The sequence below is a fragment of the Cheilinus undulatus genome, linkage group 5 (genome assembly GCF_018320785.1).
Source record: "Cheilinus undulatus linkage group 5, ASM1832078v1, whole genome shotgun sequence".
Lineage (NCBI taxonomy): Eukaryota > Metazoa > Chordata > Actinopteri > Labriformes > Labridae > Cheilinus > Cheilinus undulatus.
In genome coordinates this window covers 2601167-2625720 of record NC_054869.1, presented here as the reverse complement: position 1 = coordinate 2625720, position 24554 = coordinate 2601167, and the positions used below count along the sequence as shown (strand labels likewise).

At 36.8% G+C, this 24554-nt stretch overlaps 1 protein-coding gene and 1 long non-coding RNA gene across 4 annotated transcripts in view; both read right to left on the bottom strand.

The window, feature by feature from the left end:
* Positions 1 to 2372: 2372 nt before the first annotated feature.
* Positions 2373 to 24554, bottom strand: part of LOC121509666 (protein wntless homolog) — a 107781-nt gene continuing 85599 nt past the window's right edge. For all 3 annotated transcript variants that reach the window (XM_041787234.1, XM_041787233.1, XM_041787235.1), the window contains exon 12: positions 2373 to 3088. In XM_041787234.1, the coding sequence (XP_041643168.1) occupies positions 3012 to 3088 (77 nt within the window). In that variant the 3' untranslated portion in view covers positions 2373 to 3011. The remainder of the gene's footprint in view (positions 3089 to 24554) is intronic.
* Positions 4013 to 9214, bottom strand: LOC121509668. Its single transcript, XR_005991889.1, has 3 exons — positions 7518 to 9214; positions 6889 to 7080; positions 4013 to 5212 (listed from the first exon to the last, which is right to left on the bottom strand). It is a non-coding gene; the product is annotated as an uncharacterized LOC121509668 (long non-coding RNA).

The following is a 24554-nucleotide window of genomic DNA, read 5'->3' as shown; positions in this document are numbered from 1 at the left end:
TAACATTGGCAGCTCTCTGTCTTCAGAGCTCCTCCTCATAAGGATAAGGATAAACTTTAAATTTGTCATGGACATAAGTGCAGCACTGCTCACAATCAATACATTCATCATAAAAACAAACAGGCAATAGACAGACAGATAAATAAATGGTCCACATTGACCCAGAATAAGAGACACTTGTAGATATAGTATTGCACCCACCCTGTAATATTGCACTGGCTTCCCTGCAGTAAACAGTTTGTAAAATATATTGCACATTTCCCTGGTGCGAGTTGACAAAATTGCCTGAAGAGGGTACATTTAAAAAAAGCTGTCACTGTGGCATACCAATGACACAGCAGTATACCAATAATACAGTAAAATACCTACGGTCACAATAAAAGAACGGTTCCACTGTGGCATACCAGTGACACAACAAAATACCAGTAATGCAATAAAATACCAGTATGGCAGTAAAAAGCAATGTCACAATAAATTTAATGTAAGACAACACTCAAGCTGGAGCATTATGTTAATGCAGATTGTTTGTTGAGTAGAGGGATGGAAGTAGGGAGGAAGGAGAGCTTGTAGCGATTACTTTTATATCTGCTCGCTCTGAACCGTCTTCCAGAGGGCGATAATTCATATTCTGAATAAGTACATGAGAAGAGTCCTTCAAGATTTTTTGTGCCTGACTGATGACAATTCCTTCATAGATAGTTTGAAGGGACGGGTAATTTTTCTTACCAATCACTTTCATGGAACGTTTAAACAATTTTTTTAATCTTAGATTTACATTGAACAGATAGAGAGCCAAACCAGGCTGCCATCCCGTATCTGATCAGATGTCCCATGACAGCATTATAGAAAGTCAACATCACACTAGTACTCACACCAAACAATCTGAGTCTGCAAAGAAAATGCAGTCTTTGGGCCAGTTTGGCACACAAGAAATCAACATGAACATTCCACTCTAAAGAGTTATCCATCTGAATAACTAAATACTTACATGAGTCCACCTGCTCAATTAGACTATTGCTGATTCAAACAGGGTCATGTGACCTGACTGCCCTAGGGTCGAATATCATCTCTTGAGTTTTGTTTTTGTTTAGAATGAGATGATGTTTCTCACACCAAGCCTGAAATGAGACTGTCTCATTGAGATAAACAGAGGAGCAATCATCAAAACACAAAAGACTTAAGATAATTGTGTCATCAGAAAATTTTATGACAAAGTTATTTTGATGACTACTTCTGCAGTCATTGGTATAAAGTGTGAATAAGAGAGGAGAGCACACAGCTCCTTGGGGGTACCCCTGTGCTACATATTTTAACAGCAGAGAGTGTGCCATTCACAATAACTTGTTGTGACCTGTCAGTCAAGAGGGAATAAAACCATCTAATAACTACAGGGTTGACCTGTAGGTTGAGGAGCTTCTCAGCAAGCAGATGAGGTCTGACAGTACTGAAAACAGAACTAAAGCCTGCAAGTAAAATTCTGGCATAAGCCTTTGAGTTTTCAAGATGTTTACTTATAAGATGAGACACGCTGAGAACTGCATCCTCAGTGCTATGACCCTTCTTATATGCAAACTGTAGAGGGTCAAGAAGAGGAGATACTACAGGTTTGATTATATCAACAATGACTCTCTCAAAACACCTCATAACAATTCAAGTTAATGTGACAGGTCAAACTCGTTATTCTCTGAAGGACATGACACTTTAGGAATGGGAATGATAGAAGACTTCTTCCACAGTGCAGGAACGGTGTGGCTGTCAAAGGACGGTTGAAAGATAGGGCACCAAGCCTCAGTTAATTCAGATGAACAATATTTTAGCAAGCAAGCAGGCAAGCCATCTGGCCCCATAGACTTCTTATTGCACACTTTTTTAAAAACAGACTGAACCTGTAAAGGGTCAATTTTCACATAGTGTGATGAAGGATCACAGGATCACAGGGGAGTTCTAACTCTTTCACTGATACTGGTGGAGAGTTCTGTGTATCACAAAAGAAGTCATTAAGATCGTTTGCACTATCCAAGTCATTCTCAGTGACCAGCTGTTTTTCACAGGGTTCATATTAGTATTCTTTCTCATGGAGTTCCAGTTTTTTATTGTCCACATTGCTGCAGCTTTGTTCAATGGCAGCTCAATGCTTCTCTCATACAAGTAAACATAAAACAGAGGTCCAAACAGACCAGTCTTTCACCTTTGTTTCTGTAACAACAGTGGAGATAAGATTTTACCATAGACGATGAAATATTCACTGACAACACATAAAGAAAATAAGTAAGTTTGATGGTAATAAAATGTCCAATGTTACATGATTTAATATATAAAAAGTCATAAATAATACAGTAAAAACTTTATCATCAAAATACATCTTGCAGTATAAAGAAGACATGAATAATGTGTGATGTAAGTTTATTGTCACAACAATGTATAATTTTAGAGATATTACAGATTTATTACATCATTTAATATATATAAAATCATGAAACTACAGTCAAGCCTTTATTATCAACATAAGTCTTGTAGTATGAAGTAGAAGTCATGCTAAATGTGTGATGTAAGTTTAATGTCACTACAATGCATAATATTAGAGTCATTGAATATTTTTCATTTCTGCTATGGTAATTTGCAGACGGTCCCTTCACCTCCAATCCACAGCCGGTCCTGCATAGAGAACAATGTAATTTTTCAAGCCCTGATGACAGTTCGTTTTGACAAAAATCTGAGCAAAATCGTGTTGTGGCTTGCCGTCCACTGTACGGTAACTGAAAAGAGGCGAGGGTTTGGTAAATGTGATGATCCTCTGCTGAGTTATTAAAGCAGAAAGGCCGAATCTGTGAATGTCTTTTTAACTTCACCTAAATCTTTTTAAGACTGACCCTTTTCAAGGAACCACAGAACCCTGGCATACAACCCTACACTCAAGGAGGTCAGTAACTTTAATGAAAAAGCAGCCCAGAGTCCCTGATAATAATAAACAGAAAGAGAAACTCTTGATTTGATGCATCGATGATGAAGAATCAAAAATCCTCTTCCTCTGGGGGAGTTTTCTGTAGAGCATTCTCTGATTCTTCAAGGTTGTCTTTTGAACAAATCTCTACAAAAGAATAAAACAAAAAGTCTTAAAAGTTTGCCAGGAACCAAATCAGTAAACAACCTGGGTGCGTTCACAGAAAATCCTTCATTCTAATGCATGTTGAAACCTGTTTCCACTGATGTCCACATATCAGAAAATGCAGCCATGATGCCCCCTAGTGTCCAGACCATGACAGTACACCATTTGGAGCTTGGTGAAAAACTTGATTAAACTACACAAACCATTACGAAAAAGACATAAAATACTAATATATACCTTAAAAACCTTGATACATTTAATTAAAATAGGAAATTATGTTTCATTGGTCTATAGTGAGTATTAGAACTGAATTCGATATTGAGAAGGACTGAATGTCCAAAATCTGACCCAGGGAAAAGGAATACATCAAAAACCATAAATAAAAGGCCATGTTTTATATACAGTACCATGAAAAAGTTTCCTGATTCCTGATGTTTTTGCATTTTTATCACACTTAAATATTTCAGATCAAACCAATTTGTCACAAAGATAACCCAGGTAAATACAAAATGCAGTGTCTGAATGATTATTTAATATTTTAAAGCGGGGGGGGGTGCTATCTGGCCCTGTGTTAAAAAGTAACTTCCCTCTGAACCTAATAACTGGTTGTTCCACCCTGTGATGACTGGTCTTTCTCATCGCTGTGGAGGAATGTTGTCCCACTCTTCTTCACAGAAATGTTTTATCTCAGCCATATTGGAGGGTTTTCCAGCATGAATTGCCCATTTAAAGTCGCACCACAGCATCTCAGTTGGATTTTAATCTGGACTTGACTTGGCCACTCCAAAACCTTTATTTTGTTTATTCTGAGCCAGTCAGAGGTGGACTTGCTGGTGTGTTTCGGGTTATTGTCCTGCTGCATTACCCAAGAGAGCTTGATCTTGAGGTCATGAACTGATGGCCGGACGTTGGCCTTCAAGATTTTCTGGTAGACAGCAGAATTCATTGTTCCATCAGTCACAGCAAGTGGTCCAGGTCCTGAAGCAGCAAAGCAGCCCCAGACCATCACACTGCCACCAACCACATTAATACCTTATCAAAAGTAACATCAAAGCCAAGAAATGTATTTTCTTTTATTACACCTATAAAAAACCCCCACAGGATTACTTCCAAAGAGGGCCCCGACATATTCTTAACCGTACTTGGGTTAAAGCAAAACTTCCCAAGACACCACTATAATGGCGTAACTTACCAGTGTTGCCACTCTATAAAAACAAAAGTGTTGCTTTTCTTAAAAAAAAAAAATGTCTCTCAACATCTCTGATCATGTATGTTCCCTCAAGTGTACTTATACATTATACATCCCCCTTTTTTTCTTTGCTGTGATTGTTTCAGCCATCTCATTGGTAATAGCACTCCTGCAGTGCTCTGCAAATTCAGAGATCTTCTTGTGATCTTCTTCACTGGGCAGCAGCTCCTGGAAGGCGTCTGGAAATGTGATTGCAAGCTCAGCAATTACAGCTGTTCTCGCAATTGTGTTGCGGTCAATGTTCATCTCGGTGAAGGCGATTTTCATGGAGCCACACTTGGCAAATTTCCTCAGGACTTTTTCATAGCGGCGGATGACTCCATCGGTTGTTGTCACTTAGCAAAGACAAACAAAACCAAAAAATGTTTTCAGCATTTCAGCTGGGTGGACAATGCACAATGAACCCACAAGGTGAGTTGAATCCTTTCTAATCTACTTCAGGGGTTATAAATATATTCTAATATATTAATATATTCTAATATAAGGTAAAGCAGAGTGATTTTTTTAAAATACTGAAATATAAAAATCAGTGTGGGACAGTGACATAATGAAGGAGCAATTAGGCCTTCTTTGAGAATTTTAACTAAGCCTGTTTTAGTTGCTGCTTTTTATACAAATACTAACTATAGGTGACAGGTAAATACTGGCCAACATTAGGGTAAGAAACCCTCTGATTACAGATGATCAATGCCTCTGCCTTCCTCTTGAATGGCTGTGAGATTCAGTGTGTCCCTTGGACTTCCTCTTCTTCTTTTTCTTCTTCTCCTCTTCTTCGGAGGATGAAGAGGAGGTGAAGTCTGAAGAGGGGGCAGGAGATGATGACGATGAAGAAACAACCTGAGCAGTCTTTCTAGAGCCTGTGAGATGTGGGGGGTGGGGCAGACAAGCAGAAAACTATAAGTAAACAAAGTCATAAAAAGGGCCTTTTTCAATGTAGACTCACTCTTAGAATTGTCTTAAGTGAAAAGTTCAATTTAAAATGAAAATTCTATCATTATCTTGTCATCTCCATGTCAGTCCAGGTCTTTTCTTCCCTCAAATAACTGAAGTGAAAAGGGTCAGCTACTTCAGCCTTTCAGACAAGGCATAAAATGACAATCAATTCTATCTGAAAGCTACTTTAAAAGATTGACACTGAAATGTGGAATTTCATTTTTAAATGACTTTGTTCTCCTCTTAGTGTGATACTGAAGTCTGTACACTTAAATTGTACCTTTTTCCACACCATAAGAAACATGCTCTTTAGTCAGTAGGTTTACATGCAGCTAAAAAAAAACAAAACAAAAAAAAAAGAACAAAAAAAAAGAAAAAAAAATTTAGTTTCAAAACCTGAAAATCACACTTAAAAATGCATGTTAGTTTGATTTAGGTCAACTCCTTCGAGATTGTATTGACACACCTAGATAATGTGGTTGTAGAATGATGTATTAATAATTATACACATAAATCAAGGCCCCAGGTTAAAGATTTCTGTGTATGCCATGCTGCCTCTGTGCCTGGTGAAGACCGGGAAGTGTCTAGGAGCAGTCAGCGTTGCCTCTAATTTCCCCTCTCTGATATTTTCATTGCCTATGGATTTTAATTTTTATTCTTAAACAGACTGAATATATTAACAGGTGATGGGATCGCTTGTCATTGTCACTCATTGCTGTTATGCATTGGTTTTCTTACAATTACAAATCTCTGTTCCCTGGAGTGTCTGTATGTGCTTCTGCCTTTGCTTGCGTGTATATTACAACAAAGTAAACGTGCATGGATCACAGTTTATGTAAACAAATTAAAACAAATACAGAACTATCCATCTCTTAGCCTCCTACCCCTTTGAAAACTTCATAAGAATGTATCAGAAAAGGTATCAATGTTAAACTCTGAAATTGGTCAGCAACCTGTGTATGTGGAACAAGCTCAGAAGTTGATGTAATTATTGCATTGTCATGGCGATAAAGATACAAAAGAGGAAGCGATTCATACAAAAATATGAGCTACTTTTCTAGACTCCTTATATTTCATAAATCATGTGCACTGGACTAGATACAGCAGTGGTGGACATACTAGGTGAACCAAATGAAATTTATCCAGAGTAGGTGGCTGTGTCTCTTCAAGTAATGAAACTGATTTTCTTTTTTTTTCTCAAAATGATATCTTCACTATTTTTAGGGGAAATTGTAGAGTAAGATTTTTGTGTGTTGTAACACTTTACAAAATCATGCACTTTAATGTGGTGAACAGCAATCAGATTATTTACTAGTATGCTGCATTTACTATATCTTAACAGACATAATGAACATATTAGTTTGAGTAAAAAAATAAAGATGATTATTGGGATATTAACATCAGTCATACTGATCAGGCCCAATCGCAATTCCCTGTGCTGCAAAAACATATTTCCTAATAAGTGCACACCCCAAATGTGTAATGTAATGGTTAGCTCTTACTCTATAGCCAGTTATCAAAGCCCAGCTATTTGCTCCCTCCATAATTTCCCTGAACATCTAGTACTACATGAATAACATCAGTTGTATTTTCATTGTACCTGGTATTCCTGAAAATGCAGGTGCTTGAGAAGACCCCTTAATCTGGGCATGCAGGAAGTCCTTGTCATTTCTGAGCTCCCTGTTGGCCTCCTCCAGGTATTTAATGCGGTCGTCAAGGTGTTCAATTTTCTGTCGATCCATCTTGGTTTGTTCTTTAAGTTTGGCCAACTCCAACGCCCCTGTTAATGACCCTGCACACATTGTTGGTAAACCATTTTAGTGTATATTTATTTAGCTTGTTGTTTTATCTACTGTCCCGGGAATGTCCCATGACACATACATGGAGAGTAGACAACAGAGCCATCACAAGGTAAAAGGCTCTTAAAAAGTTAAATAAATAAACACATTTTATTTAGACTTTAATGGACAAAACATGTAGCATTATCAATAGTGCTGACCCAAACTATTCCTGAAAAACATTTTTTGTTGGTTGGATCGAATTACCCACCAATGTTACTATTCTGAAAATAATCATTTTTTATCTTCATGGCCATCTAAAAAAAATCTTAGTTTAATAGATATAACTGAACAGAGGCTGTAATAAAGTTTTTTTATTGATATTAATTTACTGGACAGGTGGCAGGTGTAAATTTCAGTTGTTGAAAGTAATTAAATATAAATAACTTACATTGTTTCCTTGGTGAACATTTGACAGTTTTCTTTGTCTTCTTTGGTTGAACAGGGACCTCTTCCTCATCTTGTGGCTGGCCATCAGTTGTTTCCTCCACCTCTTCTGTAAGGTCTTAGTTGGTTTTGCTTACTTCCATCCCCCCACCACAAACAAGTTTCCATCATGCTAAAGCTGTAAAAACAAGGAAAAAACATCATGTCATCTCAGCTAGATAAGTAAATGTTTGTTTTTAATGGGACATGTCTGTATGAACAAACATGTGTATGCATAGGTAGATGCACATATGATGTATGTGTACAAATAGATATTCAATCTTGCTTTATCTAATTTGTATTGAATGTCCTCACTTGACATGAATCTGGAAATGTTCCAAATTTTGTCACAAAACATGTTTAAGTAAATAAATAATTCCACATATCTGAAATGTTAATTGTGACTGGGACAAATTCAATTACATATATCTGTAATTAATATCTAGTCAGCTTTTAAATGATAAAAAGGCCCCTTAAAATTCGCAAATATTTAATAAAATCTTAAATTGAATTCTGACTAGGAGGAATAATGTTTCACTTAACTTCAAATACATTTTCTACCAGTTCGTTATTCTGAATATCTGCAATTGCCAATCTGACAAATAATACAATAATCAATACTAGGAAAAATGTGTAACTGATGTCAAATATAAACTCTGATAAGATTGTATTTGATTACAATGTTAACACTGCTAGCCATAAACTTATGAAACTACATGCTAAAAGCGCTGATTCTGGGACATAGCTAGCTAGGTTAAAATTCAAATTCTATTTAATGTTGTCTATCATACACAATGTTATCTACTCCCATCTGGCTACAATAGAGTTACCTTTTTTTTGCAAAATATCGTACGGTACAGAAAACATAAATGATTTTAGCAGATTATTTATTGTCTCCTTGCAAAGCTGGCCTCTTGTTGGTCCTACTTACTGGAGCGGTGATCCTTTCCATTGCATTAGAACCTCAAGGGAAGGTAATGATTTTTTCAGGTATTAGTCAGACCCTCAAGTTTCAGATGGGAAAACGGGGTTGTAACGTAAAAAAACGTGTGATTTTGCAAAACGCATGTAATTATAAACGGCAACTGTACGTAAATGTTTAACTTACCTTCAAACGATTACTTTGTGGGTATTTTGCTTCAATGATGCTCTTTTTCTTTTCACATGTTGACAGTCTACGGCTTTCAGTCCTCTCTCCGCCCGCACTGATGCAGTCCCGGTCTGGAAGGGGGTGCACATTAACTTACGTGGGGTAACTTCGTTTTGTGTACCTTTGGCACACGGGTACATAACTGACTTTTACTGCCCGCCCGTCAAAAAACCCAATAACAATGTACATGATAATAAACAAAACTAATGCATTTCGTTGCAGAGATCATCCGCCCAAAAAAGCGGCGAAGCAGGGTTGCCAGGTACGCGGTTTTACCGCGGAATTGGGCTACTTTTGACGTACTGCCGCGGGTAGATTTTGTTGTCCGCGTGTTGAGCATACCCATTTTTTATGTCTTGTTTGTGGCGCAAAAAAGTGGGTATGCATTATATGCGGCGCATAGGAGCGCCAAAGTGATGGGAGTGAAATTATTTCGAGTTGGCATTTTCTGTATTTAACAGCTGTTTGTGCATGTGTAAACGATATGATCAATAACAGAGGCACGTCTCTGATTAGGCGCCCCTCCGCTCCTTCACCTCCCCTCCTCTCGCCCCCCCCACACACACACACTATGGGCGCTCCAGTGCGCGCCCCCTCGAGCACGAGGGTGCTTTCATTTGAATCGTGGCTCTTATAAGGCTTACTTTACAAAAAAAAATTCTCCCGAAATCCTCCATAAAGAGGAAAACTGTCAGCAGTAGCCTAAAGACTGCAACAAGTAATATCAACAAATCTAAGTTCACACAAAGAAGACAGACTTTAACTGCCAATAATAATACCCAAGTTTTCAAATGAAAACTTGGTTATTATTACCGTAGGGTGCGCCCAGGACGGAGGAATGTGCGTAAAAGAGCGCAGAGGAAGTCCGCTGACGGCGCGTCTCTTCAGTAAGTCCATCATACCTTCATAGAGGTGTGCTGTCTTGTGTTGAAGCTTCTAATTCCCTCGCGTTAACACATTTCTTCAGTCATTTCCTGCCGATGCTCTCCCATACTCCTATTTGATGATGACTTTTGTGATGCGCATCATCATCAACGAGCCAAACACACACGGATCGCATCTTAAAATAATGTAAAACTGAGTAAAACGTGTCCAAACGTGGGTGTTTTATTTTGATCTTAAACGTAGTAATAATAAATACTGTTAAAAGGGCAGAAACAGAAAAATGAAAGCAACAAACTGACAGAAAGATTTGTGAAGGGGAGCTGCAGGTGTGAGGCAGGGCCGGTTTTAGCCATTTGGAGGCCCAGGGCAAAGAAAAAACATGTGAACCCTCCCCCTTTAGCTGAAAGTATCAAAAATTAGAGGAAAAAAATAGAAACATCCCTTAAAGTTAACAGAGTCACATAACTACAGTAAATGTCCAAATATGAAATATAAATACCAAAACAGACACCCATAATTCATCGGCTCTTTGAAAAGCTTCTCACAGTTCTAAGCGGGGGGGGGGGGCTGTGAGGTAGTTGCGCCCCTGTGTCTTGTGTATGAGTATTTAATATCTGTAGCAGAAAACCTACTCTATTTACGCTCAAGTACAACTAAAACAACCTGCAGAGAGACAGGAAAACATGGAACATGACACACAGACACACACGCCACCCACAGAAAAGCAGAATGTCTGCGTGCACTCAAGCAATATATGTAGTATGGCAGAGGTTTTAACTGTATTATTTTGAATTTCAGCATTGGGCTGGTTTTTGGGCTAGTTTTATTGGTCATTGGGTTGGTTTTGTCACACAGACCTGGCAACCCTGCGGCAAAGCATTGGGCTAGAAACCAAGCAGTTACAGTGTAATGTGTCGATTATTATAATGACTTCTTAAAAATACGAAACGTATGAATGCTACCAGGAACAAAGAGAGTATATGTAGATGGATGCAGGAATGGAGTATCCTGAAAAGGACGACTGAATGCTCAAAATACCACAGAAGCATGCATCTGATGACCCGCCATGGGTTATGGTGGTGAGTACTAGCTCGACGCTTAATAGTTAGCTGTATTGTCTGATTTTGTTTCTGTTATCTAGGCGTACATTAAGATTGGGTCGGACGATTATGCCTGCTACATTTTTTACTGCTGCACATGCTGTTCCTTATTTATTAAGGAGCCAGAAGTCTGAAATTGGCATAAGTAATGTGCATAGTATATGAAGGTATACGGAATATTTTCTCTCTTTTATTGTCTAAATAGGGTATGCCTGCTTCTAAATCTCCTGTATTGTACATTATTCAGTAGCATTTTTTCCTAGGATGGCAAAGGCATGGGTCATGACCCACCTCACTGACTGCCCCTACTTTCTATTAGCTTGCTTCTGTCATAATTTCATTGTTATCCATATTAACTGAATTCAAATCAATGAGTGAATAAAACCGCTTATTTTAAAAGTGCAAAAACAGATGGCTTGCAGTTAAAGCAACTTGCCATGATTACCAAGGGGATTGCAGTGGGTTCCAAGACACTGACAAGAATGACAAAAGTTCCTAAAAAGGTTGTTGCAATACATACTAGATGTCTGTAGCTATAATTGCATAAAAAATAAGAATGCTTCTGCTAAAGTTTTGCTAACATGAATTAATGGAATTCTTGTCAGCTGCTGATGTTTCATTTTTATGTTTGAAAGTGTGTGTTGCTGGCTTCAAGCTGCTGAGGGTGAGAGGAATGAAAATTGGTGGTGGCCATCGTTTTACCCACAAACAAAAGGTAGGCTTTCTATTTTTTACTTATATTAACTATTAGATAACTCCACAATATTCTTCTCTCATATAGTGTGTGGTCAGGTACATGACTGTGCCCAACCCCTGTACCCTTTCTAATCAGGAGACAGAACTCCACACTCTAGAATAGATAGACTTGGCCACAGGAAGTTAGACCACAATTACGAGTCTACATGGTCTTCACTTCATTTGATCTGTGCTTATTCCATGGAATGTGTTGAGTTCTCTCATGAAACTGGGAACAGGATACCAGGAAATTTTGTTTCTATTGCCTGCAGAGCACAGGGTCTGATGTTAACTGTCCAAACATTCTCAATTGATGATTGCTGTTGGATTTTAGAGCTATTTAACACTTATTTTATTGAAAAAATGAATAAATAAATAAACATTACTTCCAATGTCTTTAACATAACAGCATACAACAATATAGACCCTTCAGCCAGAACGCTTACCACACATTGGCCTGAGGTGGAGAGGGAGGGAATCACTGAGGGAATCACTGGCCAATTACATGGAGGGATGATAAGGTGGCCAGATGGACAGACAAAAGACACAGACTCCTCTGCAGTGTTACTGTGACTGGGGCTCATATTGACAATTTTAAGATCATAAACTTGGTGCCCTACCCATACCACACTACAGGACTATTGGTGTATTGATCCTACTTGTGCAACCTACAGTTCTGCAGAGTGCAAAAATGGGACAAAAAGGTATGCATTGTAGCCACAATTATTAAATACAATTATCTTAACTTCATGGACTCAGTTACAGGGAACTACAAATGGGCACATTAGAAAAGGCGTGGCACTAATGGCAGTTTTCAGTACTGATTGATCTGTTGATTGTATTTTATTTTTTATCAATCAGTAAGTTGATTTTGGTCTTTTTTGATAATTCAAGGATTTGTATATTTTCTTTCCTTTTCTTAGTACCATCGTGGCCATTGTGGAAACACTTGGTGCTGTGATCGCCAGTGGGTTTTTTGGAAGCTGGAGGTTGATAGTAATTCCAGAGGACCCATTCTGAGACTCATCAGGAACCGATCAAGGCAAACTCTTATCAGCCACAATCGAAGACATATCAGACCCAGAACATCCATTGTCACAGATGAATGGCATGCCTACAAGTGTCCGCTTTCCTGGTGTGGATATGGCCTGTATTCTGTCTGCCATAAAAAAGAACTTTGTTGACCCAGAGACTGGTTGGACATGGCAAAACTGTAAGTGTATAATCAAGCGACATCGCACGCCTGAGTCACTGAAGATTAAGCTCAAAATTATATATTCAATTATGTTTAACATCAAGTCAAGTAGAAAAAAAAAAAGTTGGAAATAAACTTTTTTGATCTTGTTTTAACCCAAGTACAGCAAAGAATTTGTTGGGGCCCTCTGTGGAAGTAATCCTGTGTTATTTTTTTGATAAGTATAAAAAAAGAAAATAGTAGTTACCTGACTTTAATGTTACTTTTGTAAAGGTAATAATGTAATATATTTTGACTGTGTCATAACCTTTTATAATTTCTTTATTACTGGTCCAAAGTGTCTCACTTTACTTAAGGTCTAAGAAATGAGTCATTACGCTGCTGTAAAATCATTTGACTGTGTCATAACAATTAATAATTTCTTAATAACTGGGCTATAGTGTCTCACTTTACTTCAGGTCAAAGAAATAAGTCATTACGCTTTTGTAAAATTATTTGACTGTGTCATAACGCTTAATAAATTTTTAGTAACTGGTCCATTGTGTCTCATTTAACTTCAGGTCTAAGAAATGAGTCATTACACTGTTACAAAGGGCTAATGACAATCAATGTCAGGTCCAACCATGTATGACAGGTTAATGTTATGGTAACAGATAAAACTAAATTGTTTTTGAACTTTGATGAGCAGGTCTGTTATGACATGTTAATGTCAGGTTGTCATAATGACAAAATTGGGGGGGTTATTTTATCCTGGTTAATGTCAAGTTGTCATGACAACAACATCGGTAGGTTATTTTTCCTTCCCTCATGTTAAGTTGTCATGACAACGACAACGGTAGGTTATTTTTCCTTCCTTTACGTCAAGTTGTCATAACAAAGACATAGGTACACTGTAAAAAAAATTCCGTTAAATTTACGGTAAAACGCTGGCAGCTGTGGTTACCAGAGATTTACTGTAAAAATTACGGTGAGAATGTATGAGAAAAAACGGTGTTTTCATTCTACAACTGTAAATATTACAGTTCAAACCTGTTTTTTTTAACTGTAAATTTCTGTTAAAAAAATACAATATTGTAACCGTTTATACAAGGATTTGCTGTAAAAATAACAGTTATACTGTAACCATATTTACGGTAATTTGCTGTACAACTTACTGTAATTTGATGTAGAAGTTACAGCTCTATTACAACATTTTCTACAGGGATTGGCTGTAAAAATAACGATAATGAAACAAACCTGTTTACGGTAAATTACTGTAAAAACACCAGAAATCCTGTAAACCTAAATACAATCTATCTCAGTAATAAAAACAGTAGACCCGTATAATGTTAAATGGTATTTTATTATAACTACTTAAATTTTACAGTAAATTACTGGCAGCTGTCGTTACCAGAAATTTACTGTAAAAAATACAGGACAAAACATGAGAAATTACAGCTGATATTTGCAGATTTTACGGTAGTAGCAAAATACTGCCCAACTTTAAATTTTACAGTAAATTACTGGCAGCTGTGGTTACCAGAAATTTACTGTGAAAAATACAGGACAAAACATGAGAAATTACAGCTGATGTTTGCAGATTTTACAGTAGTAGCTTAATACTGCCTTACTTTAAATTTTACGGTAAATTACCAGCAGCTGTGGTTGCCAGAAATTTACTGTAAAAAATACAGGACAAAACATGTGAAATTTCAGTTAATTTGCTAGATTTTTGCAGTCGTGCCCTAATACTCCTACTTTTAACAAAAGATTCAAGCTCTCTGATAAACAATAAGAAACTCTGCAGTTATATGTTTGCAATAAAAAACCTTTCAACACATCTGATAACTTGTCTGTATACTCACAAAGCAGTTTAGATCTTGGAAGAAAAAGCTTGTGTCCATATGTATGACAGGTAGTCCTTGGTGTAATGCATGAAGATGAAACAAAGTCACTTGCCCCTAAATGATTCAAGAGTAATGAGTCCAGTCTTGACTGAAGAAGGCCTTCCACTTGGGAAGCTTCACATGGCCAAGAAACTTCATCTTCTTGAAGACTCGAGCACAGTTCATCAGGTGTTCTACTTTGGACTGGCTCCATCCTCTCTGCAGGAAGTACAGATACAAAGCAAAGTTAGAGTGATTCAGTGCTTCAGTTTAATGCCTACACAGATGTAAATTTGAGAAAACTAGGCTCTAATAAGCCATGCTTACAATCAGCACAACAGAATAAAATAAACAGTGTGTACAGTACATACAGATCATTTCTATGATAGAATATGGTGAAGAAAAGCAAATGTACCCACAAGTGCCAGCTATTAAGTCAGCAATCACCTAACAACAGCCAATTACTTTTTCCGTTATTGATTATAATGAGACAGTTATGACATACTAACTGCAATTTGCTTTTCCTTTATAGTTTAGAGCTGTGGTGCCCAGGCTTGTATCCACTGAGCTCCCCTGTCCTTCACATATCCAATAAGATACGGAACCACACAAAAAAGTGACATAGCTATTGCTGTAAAAACTAAACATAAATTTGAATTGATGTCATTATTTAAAGCAGTTTTAATTCTGGCAGATATTTTTAATTTTAGTCTTTAAGTGAAATGAATTTTAGTTTCAGTCACATTTTAGTCATTTCTGTCCATTTAGTTTTAGTCCATAAAAAGTCCTCACATTTTAGGTTTTACTTTTAGTCCAAGCATTTATTGTCTTGCTTAAATCTGGTACCAAGTCATAGTGGGATGTTCTCTGCACCCTGTCAAACCTGGGGTCCCTGCTTTCTACAGCTGAGAGACAGAAGAGCTACAGCTGCATTGTTTTTTGACAGAATTACCCACAGTGGAGAGATATCATGGATTTTGAATGTCCGACGAAAACTACATTACATTCTAGTCAAACACTAAACTTAGTTTTTGTCAGTTTCAGTCATCACAGATCTATTTTTGTTAGTCTTAGTCTAGTTTTAGTCATCACAGATCTATTTTTGTTAGTCTTAGTCTAGTTTTAGTCATCACAGATCTATTTTTGTTAGTCTTAGTCTAGTTTTAGTCATCACAGATCTATTTTTGTTAGTCTTAGTCTAGTTTTAGTCATCACAGATCTATTTTTGTTAGTCTTAGTCTAGTTTTAGTCATCACAGATCTATTTTTGTTAGTCTTAGTCTAGTTTTAGTCATCACAGATCTATTTTTGTTAGTCTTAGTCTAGTTTTTGTCATCACAGATCTATTTTTGTTAGTCTTAGTCTAGTTTTTGTCATCACAGATCTATTTTTGCTAGTCTTAGTCTAGTTTTTGTCATGGAAAACAAAGCTGTCGATGAACATTTTTAGTCATAGTTTTAGTCGACGAAATTAACACTGGTTTAAAGCTACACACAATAGCCCAAACCACAAGTGTTAGCAAAAGACCTTGGTATGAACCATTCATAAGGGTTATATTGTGATTTTAGGTAGTTGAACCACAAGATAAATATTTCAAACTATGCTCTTTATATATATATTTACTTGTAAGACCACCCAAATAAATATAGAATTTGCTTTTACATGTAAATATAATATATAATTTTATATATAATTTCTATATAATTTCCCTTCGGGGATGAATAAAGTTATTATTGTATTGTATTAGGGTAAGCCTACCCATTAAGCCCAGGGACCATTTAAGCCCACTTGCGACTTTGAAGTCAATTAAAAAAAAAAAAGACGGGCCTGTCTAATGCTATACATTATTTTGTCCAATCACACAATTTCTTAATTGTATGTCAGTTTTTGTTTGACACAATCACATTTGTAGATATTGAAAAAGGCCCGCCTACATTTGTGCAGTCTCAAGGAGGCTCAGATAAAGTCGCCTCTAAACTTTGGTGTTTTGGGACCCTCAGAAAGAACCTCTTTTCAACCATTTTCAGCCACTGACTTGTTAAGTACATTCATATTATGTAATTTGAGAGATTATTGATTTGTTTTTTTTGTGTATAAACAGGTAGTTTTTTGTCATTTCTTACTATTTAGTTTTATGTGAAAAGATGAGTCATGCTAGCTAGCGTAGCGAGCTAATCACTAGTCAGTACATGTAGCCCTACTGATAGATACACTGCTTAATGATTAAAAATGATAAGTACACAAACTAAGTGTTTTCTGATTCATTTTACATAAATCTTACATAAAACTTTGAACAAGAATTCCTTGATAATTCAGAAAGTTTGGCAGAAGAGGAATAACTGTGATGGCAAGTTTTACAGCATATTTAGGCTACAGGCATTTCTTTAAACATTTGTTTAATTTTGGTGAGAACATATTATCTTCATTTCCCTGGTAGTCACTGTAGTACCATTTAAGCCCAGTGTGTTCCATTTAAGCCCATCTTATGTGTTTCAATAGAAAAAAATGACATTTTGAGGTTTGATAGCTTTTCGCTGTAATCCTGTGTTGGATGTTGTTATACTAACTTCATTAACACGGGTACATCACAGATCACACACTGACCAGAAGAATTGTTATGTCAGTTAATTTTGCATAATTATTTGTTTATAGTGAGAAAAATGCCAACAAAAAAGAGGAATTACAGCAACTGTCCTAAAATCATCATTGTTACAGCCAAACATTAAATCCAAGTTCAATAAGATATTGTTGATTCACTGTAATGTCATTTAATACTTTTAAAAACAAACACATTTTTTTATTTTGTCAATATTGAATCAAATTTTGTCAATATTAAATAAAATGTTCAATGAAATGTTAAATACTGAAGCCAATGAAAATTAGTTTTAGGCCTACTTAGTCATGTTTGTGGTGGTCCATTGTTACAAGCCAAACATTAAAGCCAAGTTCAAAAAATAAATTGTGTTTAACATGTATAACATGTTACTGAATTAATATATGTTTACTACTTGAAAAATGTAATAATTTTTTACATTTCTGTCAATAAACGTGGTTGTGGGCTTATTTGGAACACACGTGGGCTTAAATGGTACTTAGGTACCAATTAAGGCCATGCCAGACTTTTGACTTTATTCATAACATTTCTTTAATTTGTTCTTTAAAATATGCATAAGTAAATAAATATACCTTCAAATGAGGGATTAATCCTTCATTCTAACAAATGATCATGTTTATAAACCATCTTAGTATCTATGAAAAATACGTGAACTTAGATTTTGGTGGGCCTAATGGGTACACTTACCCTAAATGCTTTGGGGTGCAAAAGGATTTTGCTGTAACAAAGATGATGGGCGCTGAATTTTAAATCAATCATAATGAAAACATATGACTCACACAGAAAACTGTATTGGCCCCCATATGGTGTGATCATCAGAACACTGAGAACAAGCTGGACAAAGCAGTGGCATGGCAGTATTCTGGGTATTTCTACATGACCAGATTAATGCAGTGCTTGGTGTAAACTACATAAAATAAACATAAAATGGCTTCATGTTGCTTAAAGAAAGATTCATCTAAAGAATTTATTGGGGTATGTACAAATGCTGTGCAAGGCTTACCATTATTAATCCTTGATAACTGGCGTCTTTTTAGAAGAGTGGAATACCGGAGACAGTATAAAGTAATGGAGTCCTAGTCACTACTAGCAGAAGAAACAGGACCTTAAAAAAGAGTAAGGAAAAATAGAAAGACAAGGTAAAGCACCAAATCATGTCAACTTAGAAGTTTTGAACACTTATGTATGCACTGATTGCAAAGTACTATCCAATTTTTGAATTCACTCAAAAAAGGAGTGGACCCATCTCTTCTTGTCCCGTGAGCTGAATGTCTTGTCACATCCCTCGTGTTTTGTGGCAGAAGCTACAGCAGACACAAAAATGCAGACATACATGTAGAGTGATCCAGCTGTTAAGCAGTTATCAGACTGGTGTTTCTGTGTTTATATGTTCTTCTAAAATCAACACTAAGCTGTGACTGGTGCTACCCCCTCCACTTAGAGTGTGTGTTGATCCCACAGCTCTGTATGTCATCTCGCTCGCCCTTGCGCTTTTTCTGCTCACAACAGTTTTGGTTTAGAAAAAAATGCTGCACATCTATTTCTTTTTTGTTTTTTTAAATTTGAAAATTTGGATACTATCAAACCTAAAAATCTGAACCAGAATCTTTATTGTCATTGTACACAAGTACAACGAAATTTTGCACAGTTCCATTCAGTGCAATTATTATTACCTCTGCCAAGGAGGTCATGTGATCGCAGGGTTTGTTAGTTTGTTTGTTGGCAACATAACCCAAAAAGTTATGGATAGATTCTGATGAAATTTCCAGGGAATGTCAGAAATGGCAAAAGGAAGAACTGATTTGATTTTGGGACTGATCCAGATCATCGTCTGGATCTAGGAATTTTTAAAGGACTCTTCACTATTGGGAGATAGGGCTAATGGCGGAGGTCTGCGCTCTCTGAGTGCTTTTCTAGTTTATTATTGCAACTGCTCTGGGATATGTGCTGTTTTCCAGTCTGTTAGTTTTGGCTCTTATTGTCCTGAACCGTCTTCCTCAGGATAGCAGTTGTAACAGGTGACGATAACACAGTTATAAAAATAACTGATATTGTATCATATGATGCACACGGCTGGAAGGAAATAAAACATTTTGCCAGCATTACACTATACCATATAACTACCTCTAAAGAGGAAAAATTATTACCTCTGTAGGAACTCCTGAGTGGATCCCAATGCTGGTCAATGCATAGCATGAGCTGCCTTGAAGCCTAGCAAGAGGCTCCTGGGAGGATGATAAAAGTAGAAAAGAATTACAAGCAAATCATCCATTACCATCCAAATGAGTCTTTAAAGTGTTTCTGAGATCCACTTACTACAAACAACAGTACATGGGGCAAGCTTTCCACTGGTACCCCATCTGGCAAGAATGTTTCAACAAGGCAAAAGAGGTTGTCTTCTTTTTTGTCAAAACAGGAGAGAAGGGGAAACACCATACCCTTTATGTCCTCTGAGCAGCCCTCCAACTGTCCTCTCTGAATCTTGAGCTTTGTGGCATCCTGCAAAAATCAAGTGAGCTATTAAATCTTTAGTGCCATGACACTGACGTGCACATATCCCCATTGTGCATTTAGGAGGTGCTGGAGCCAACAGGTAGTGCCCAGGACCACCACAGTCCACACCACACTATCCCCCTTATTCCTGGGGCCGCTACTGTAAATGTGAATATGGGCGAAACTTCCGGTGCCAAAACAGAAGTAGGCTACATTAAATACATGTATTCTAGTACAGCAGCTAACTATGGACGCTAACAAAGAACCACAGTTGTTTCAATAGGAATTCTTCTGGAATTTGTAAATATTTATATTTTTGTTATCACATGTTCACATTGTTTGTATTATAAGCTGTGGGTAAGTAAATAAGGTGGATACCACCTGGGGGTCTACTGTAGCTATGAATGGAAGTGGAACTTCCAGTACAGTAACAATAATAGCAAAAACATGATTTTTCCAAAGGCTTACTAAAGTGATTTAGTGTCAACAGTGGTTGTTCTGAAATAAATAAATATTTGCTGTGATAAATACTGCTTCATTTTTGTTAAATCAATGAGCTGAAATTTTTTAATCATATTTTCTGTAATGCTCAGTACCTGCTGCTATGTTCATGGTACTAATATTATGACAAAGTTAAATATGTCTCTCACAACATGCTGTCCACTGTCTAAATGCATCGGGGATGTGATTCTTTTAGTATGAATTTATCATTAATTCTTAATACAAAACTTGACATTTACCAAACTGAAGAGCTGGCAACTTGAGTCATGGATAATTTTATAAATATAATTCCCTTATTTAAGAGGGATTAGTTTGTAAAATGAGAATTTCAGCAACTCCACAAACTAGAAATGTATCTTTTTATACCGATATAAAGCTACTAAAGTTAGCTAAATATGCCCGTGTAGGTTATCTAAAGTAATGTCATCAATTTGAACTCTCCAGTAGAGGCTAGAGAAATAATAATAATATTATCCCGTCTGAGGTGAAGCAGTCTAACTTTATGTAGTTTGGTATTAAAATTGCTTTAATAGTCACGTTTAGCATCTCGTTTCTATGCAAAGTCCCATTTAGACAGAACGGAGCGGAAGTTGCGTCCATATTCATGGAGGGGTAGGAATAAGCTGGAAAGCCTGCCTCAGGGGACTCTGAACACAGATATGAATGTGACTCTGAACACAGATATGAATGTGACTCTGAACACAGATATGAATGTGACTCTGAACACAGATATGAATGTGACTCTGAACACAGATATGAATGTGACTCTGAACACAGATATGAATGTGACTCTGAACACAGATATGAATATGACTGAACACAGATATGAATGTGACTCTGAACACAGATATGAATGTGACTCTGAACACAGATATGAATGTGACTCTGAACACAGATATGAATGTGACTCTGAACACAGATATGAATGTGACTCTGAACACAGATATGAATGTGACTCTGAACACAGATATGAATGTGACTCTGAACACAGATATGAATGTGACTCTGAACACAGATATGAATGTGACTCTGAACACAGATATGAATGTGACTCTGAAGGGGAAAAATCCTTCACCTTAGGTCGCTCGTAAGCAGCAGTGCTGTGGCGGGACTCTCACTTTTTGGCTAGGGGACATCACGGTCCTCACGGTCACTCCCACCTCATCTGGAAAACTCCGTCCTTTTTCTTACCCTCTTCCCAGTGTTCCCAGTACCCAACCGCCCATTTTTTGTGCATTTTTCAAAAGTCTGAAGTGGGCGGAGTTAGCTCTGAGCTTGGGGTTCACTTATGGACCCCAACACAGCAAGTGTTAAACGTTCTCCACGCTGAAATGACAGCAAACAATACAAATCAAACAGCAATGTTGGCTGGTCTAGAACTGAAACAAAATGGCTCCTGACCCATTTAACTTCTACCTATAAACACGTGGTGTTACTGAATGAAAAGAACTCCAGAAACATTTGACACTACGACAAAAGAAGCTCTACATACCTTACCAATAGCTCGTAGGCGGATGACGTCGAATTAATACACGCCAATGTCCTGCTTTGTATTCCATCTTCGTTTGCAGCTCGTTCTACGAGCAGACAGCAACTCTATGAAATATTTCCACAGAAGACACGAAAACGCTGTACTTTACCAGGCAGCCGTTGGCGGTTTGATTTTCCAACGAACCACACACGCATGCGTATAAGGTCCTTCTTTCCCCGCGCCTGCGCGAAACCGTATTCGCGCATGGCAATTGACTGCAACCACAGTGCGCTAACGCATTTGGAGAAAGCAGCACTGTTTGTGTACATGGAGGGAGGTGACTGAAAACTGTTCACTCTGGAGCTCGTTTCCTAATTGTTCCATTTTTAAACACCCAAATCGCTGTTCCAGTACAGACAGAATAGAAAACGTTCCTGTGTAGACAGGGCTGAATGGCGACGGGAAACAGTTTTTCAAAATTATTTTATATATTTATTTTTTATATTGATACAACTTTATTGAACAGATTCCAGTAGTTAATACAGCATTGGCACATGAAACAAAACGTATTTTCTAGACATAAATAACCCCACATACAGGTAAAGAGAAGTTTAGATTAAATTACATAAGGTATGAGAAGTAAATTAAAATTTCAGAAACTAAACCATGGTTTCATATTGGGTTTTTTTTAAAGAATTTTTTTCCCCTTAGAAATCAATTTGATAGACTATATGTACAGTTCACATTCATTTTTAAAACTGATTATGGAGAGTTTCTTGTCATTCTATTTGCATTCATGTTTAAGTTGTTTAACCAGTAAAAATAACTATTGTATTTATATAATGTATATACTATATATTCAACTGTATTATATACATATTATATATACAGTATGTATCTCTCTCTCTCTCTCTCTTTATGTATATATAAAATAGTTCTTGTTATATTTCCTATCAGTAATATGTGTCATCCAATTTCAGTTGTGAAAGATTGACTGAAACATTAAAGTACATCAATGTATTTTGTGTTAGATGCATTAAAGGAAGTGGAATGGCTTTACAAATGCAATGGCATTCTTTGTGAGAGCAATTAACATCATTCTTTTCCAATAAATCAGTTAAACTAAAATAATTGACCACTTTCATCCATCAAATTAAGAACAAACAAAATGATTTTTGGTACCATTCTTGTTTCAATAAGGTTTTCATATTAACTGTAACTGTCCGTTTATTTCACAAGGCAGCATCATGTGGTGTAGCACTGAGAAACAAATGTGAACATAACAACAAATTGGTGCTTGTTCACAGGTTTTGCAGGTTGACAGGTTTTTACTGTATTTTCTACAGAACTTTCCTGATCATGCAGGATTTTTAACCTCTTGTCCCTGCTAAAATTACGGTATGTGATTGCAATTTTTTTCACAGATTTTTACTGTGAATTTAAATGTACATGAGAGAAAAGTCTGTAATTTTAACAAAATACTACTGTAATTTTTAGAGTAATTGCCCGTCTTGAAGATTACAGTATTTTTCCTTTATTTTCACAATCTTCTTTCGTTTAAACGGTACAATTTTGTAATTTTTACGTACTTTAATTGTAAAAATTTATGTTTCATACCGTTGCTTGATTTACAGCAATTCTGTGTATTTTATACAGTAATATATGTTTATTTGTTTTACGGTCTTTTACTGTTGCTATTTGACAGTCTTTTGCCGTATTTTCTACGGACATTTTTTACAGTGTAGGTTATTTTGTCCTTCTCTTATGTCAGGTTGTCATAAGAATACCTTCCCAAACAATGTCAACTTTGCGGTAAAGGTGTCATAATTTACCGAATGACACTTAATGACACCATTTATGAAGCCCCATTCATGTTAATGACAGGTGTCATGTCATGATTATGACCGTGTAATGTCAGTCTTATGAATGCGCCTTCAAATAAAGTGTTACCGGATGATTTTAGTCAAATGTGAGATGAGCCTTTGTGTTCTTTTTTGTCAGGTTTTGGCCTTGGAACTCTCCCATGATGCCATTGTTGCACAGTGTCTTTCTGATGGTTAAGTCATGAACTCTGACCTTAACTGAGGCCAGTGAGGCCTGCAGGTCTTTGGATGTGGTTCTGGGTTCTTTTTTGACCTCCTGGATGAGTCGTCGTTTCACTCTTGGAGTCATTTTGGTTGGCCAACCACTCCTGGGAAGGTTCACCACTGTTCCCAGTTTTCTCCATTTGTGGATAATGGCTCTGACCGTGGTTTGCTGGAGTCCCAAAGCCTTCAAAATGTCTTTGTAACCTTTTCCAGACTAATAGATTTCACTTTGTTTCTCATTGGTCCTTGAATTTCTTTGGCTCCTGACATGATGCGTTTCTTTCTGAGCCCTTGTAGCCTACTTCACTTTGTCTGACAGCTTCTATTTAAGTGATTTCTTCATTCAAAAAATCGGGCAGTAACCAGGCCTGAGTGTGGCCAGTGAAACTAAACTCAGCTTTTAAAGAACTGTAGTTAATCATAGTTAACTCATAATTTAACAAGGGGTGGAGGGGGGGCAATTACTTTTTCACACAGGGACAGACAGATTTTTCCCCCTTAATAAATAAAGTCATCATTTAGAAACTGCATTTTGTTTTTACTTGGGTTGTGTTTGTGAAATATTAAAATTGGTGTGAAATTGGTTTGAGTGTGATAAATATGCAAAAAAAATCAGGAATCAGAAAGGGAGCAAATAGTTTTTTCACAGCACTGTATAAAATAAGAAAGGAGCTATCATTAATTTCTTTAAGCTCCTTTTGGTGTCAAGCAAGTGTGACAAAAATAAAAATAACAAATATGCATTTGTTTTTTTCCTGCCAGGGACACAAACTCTATGGTAGTTAAAGAACCACAAAATTATGGAGAGACAGATGTGTGAAAGCGTTTTTGTAGGTATCATCAAAACATTAAGCAGTTGAGCCCTGCTCAACCAAAGAGCCAAATTGTTGAAAAATACCTTTGCAAG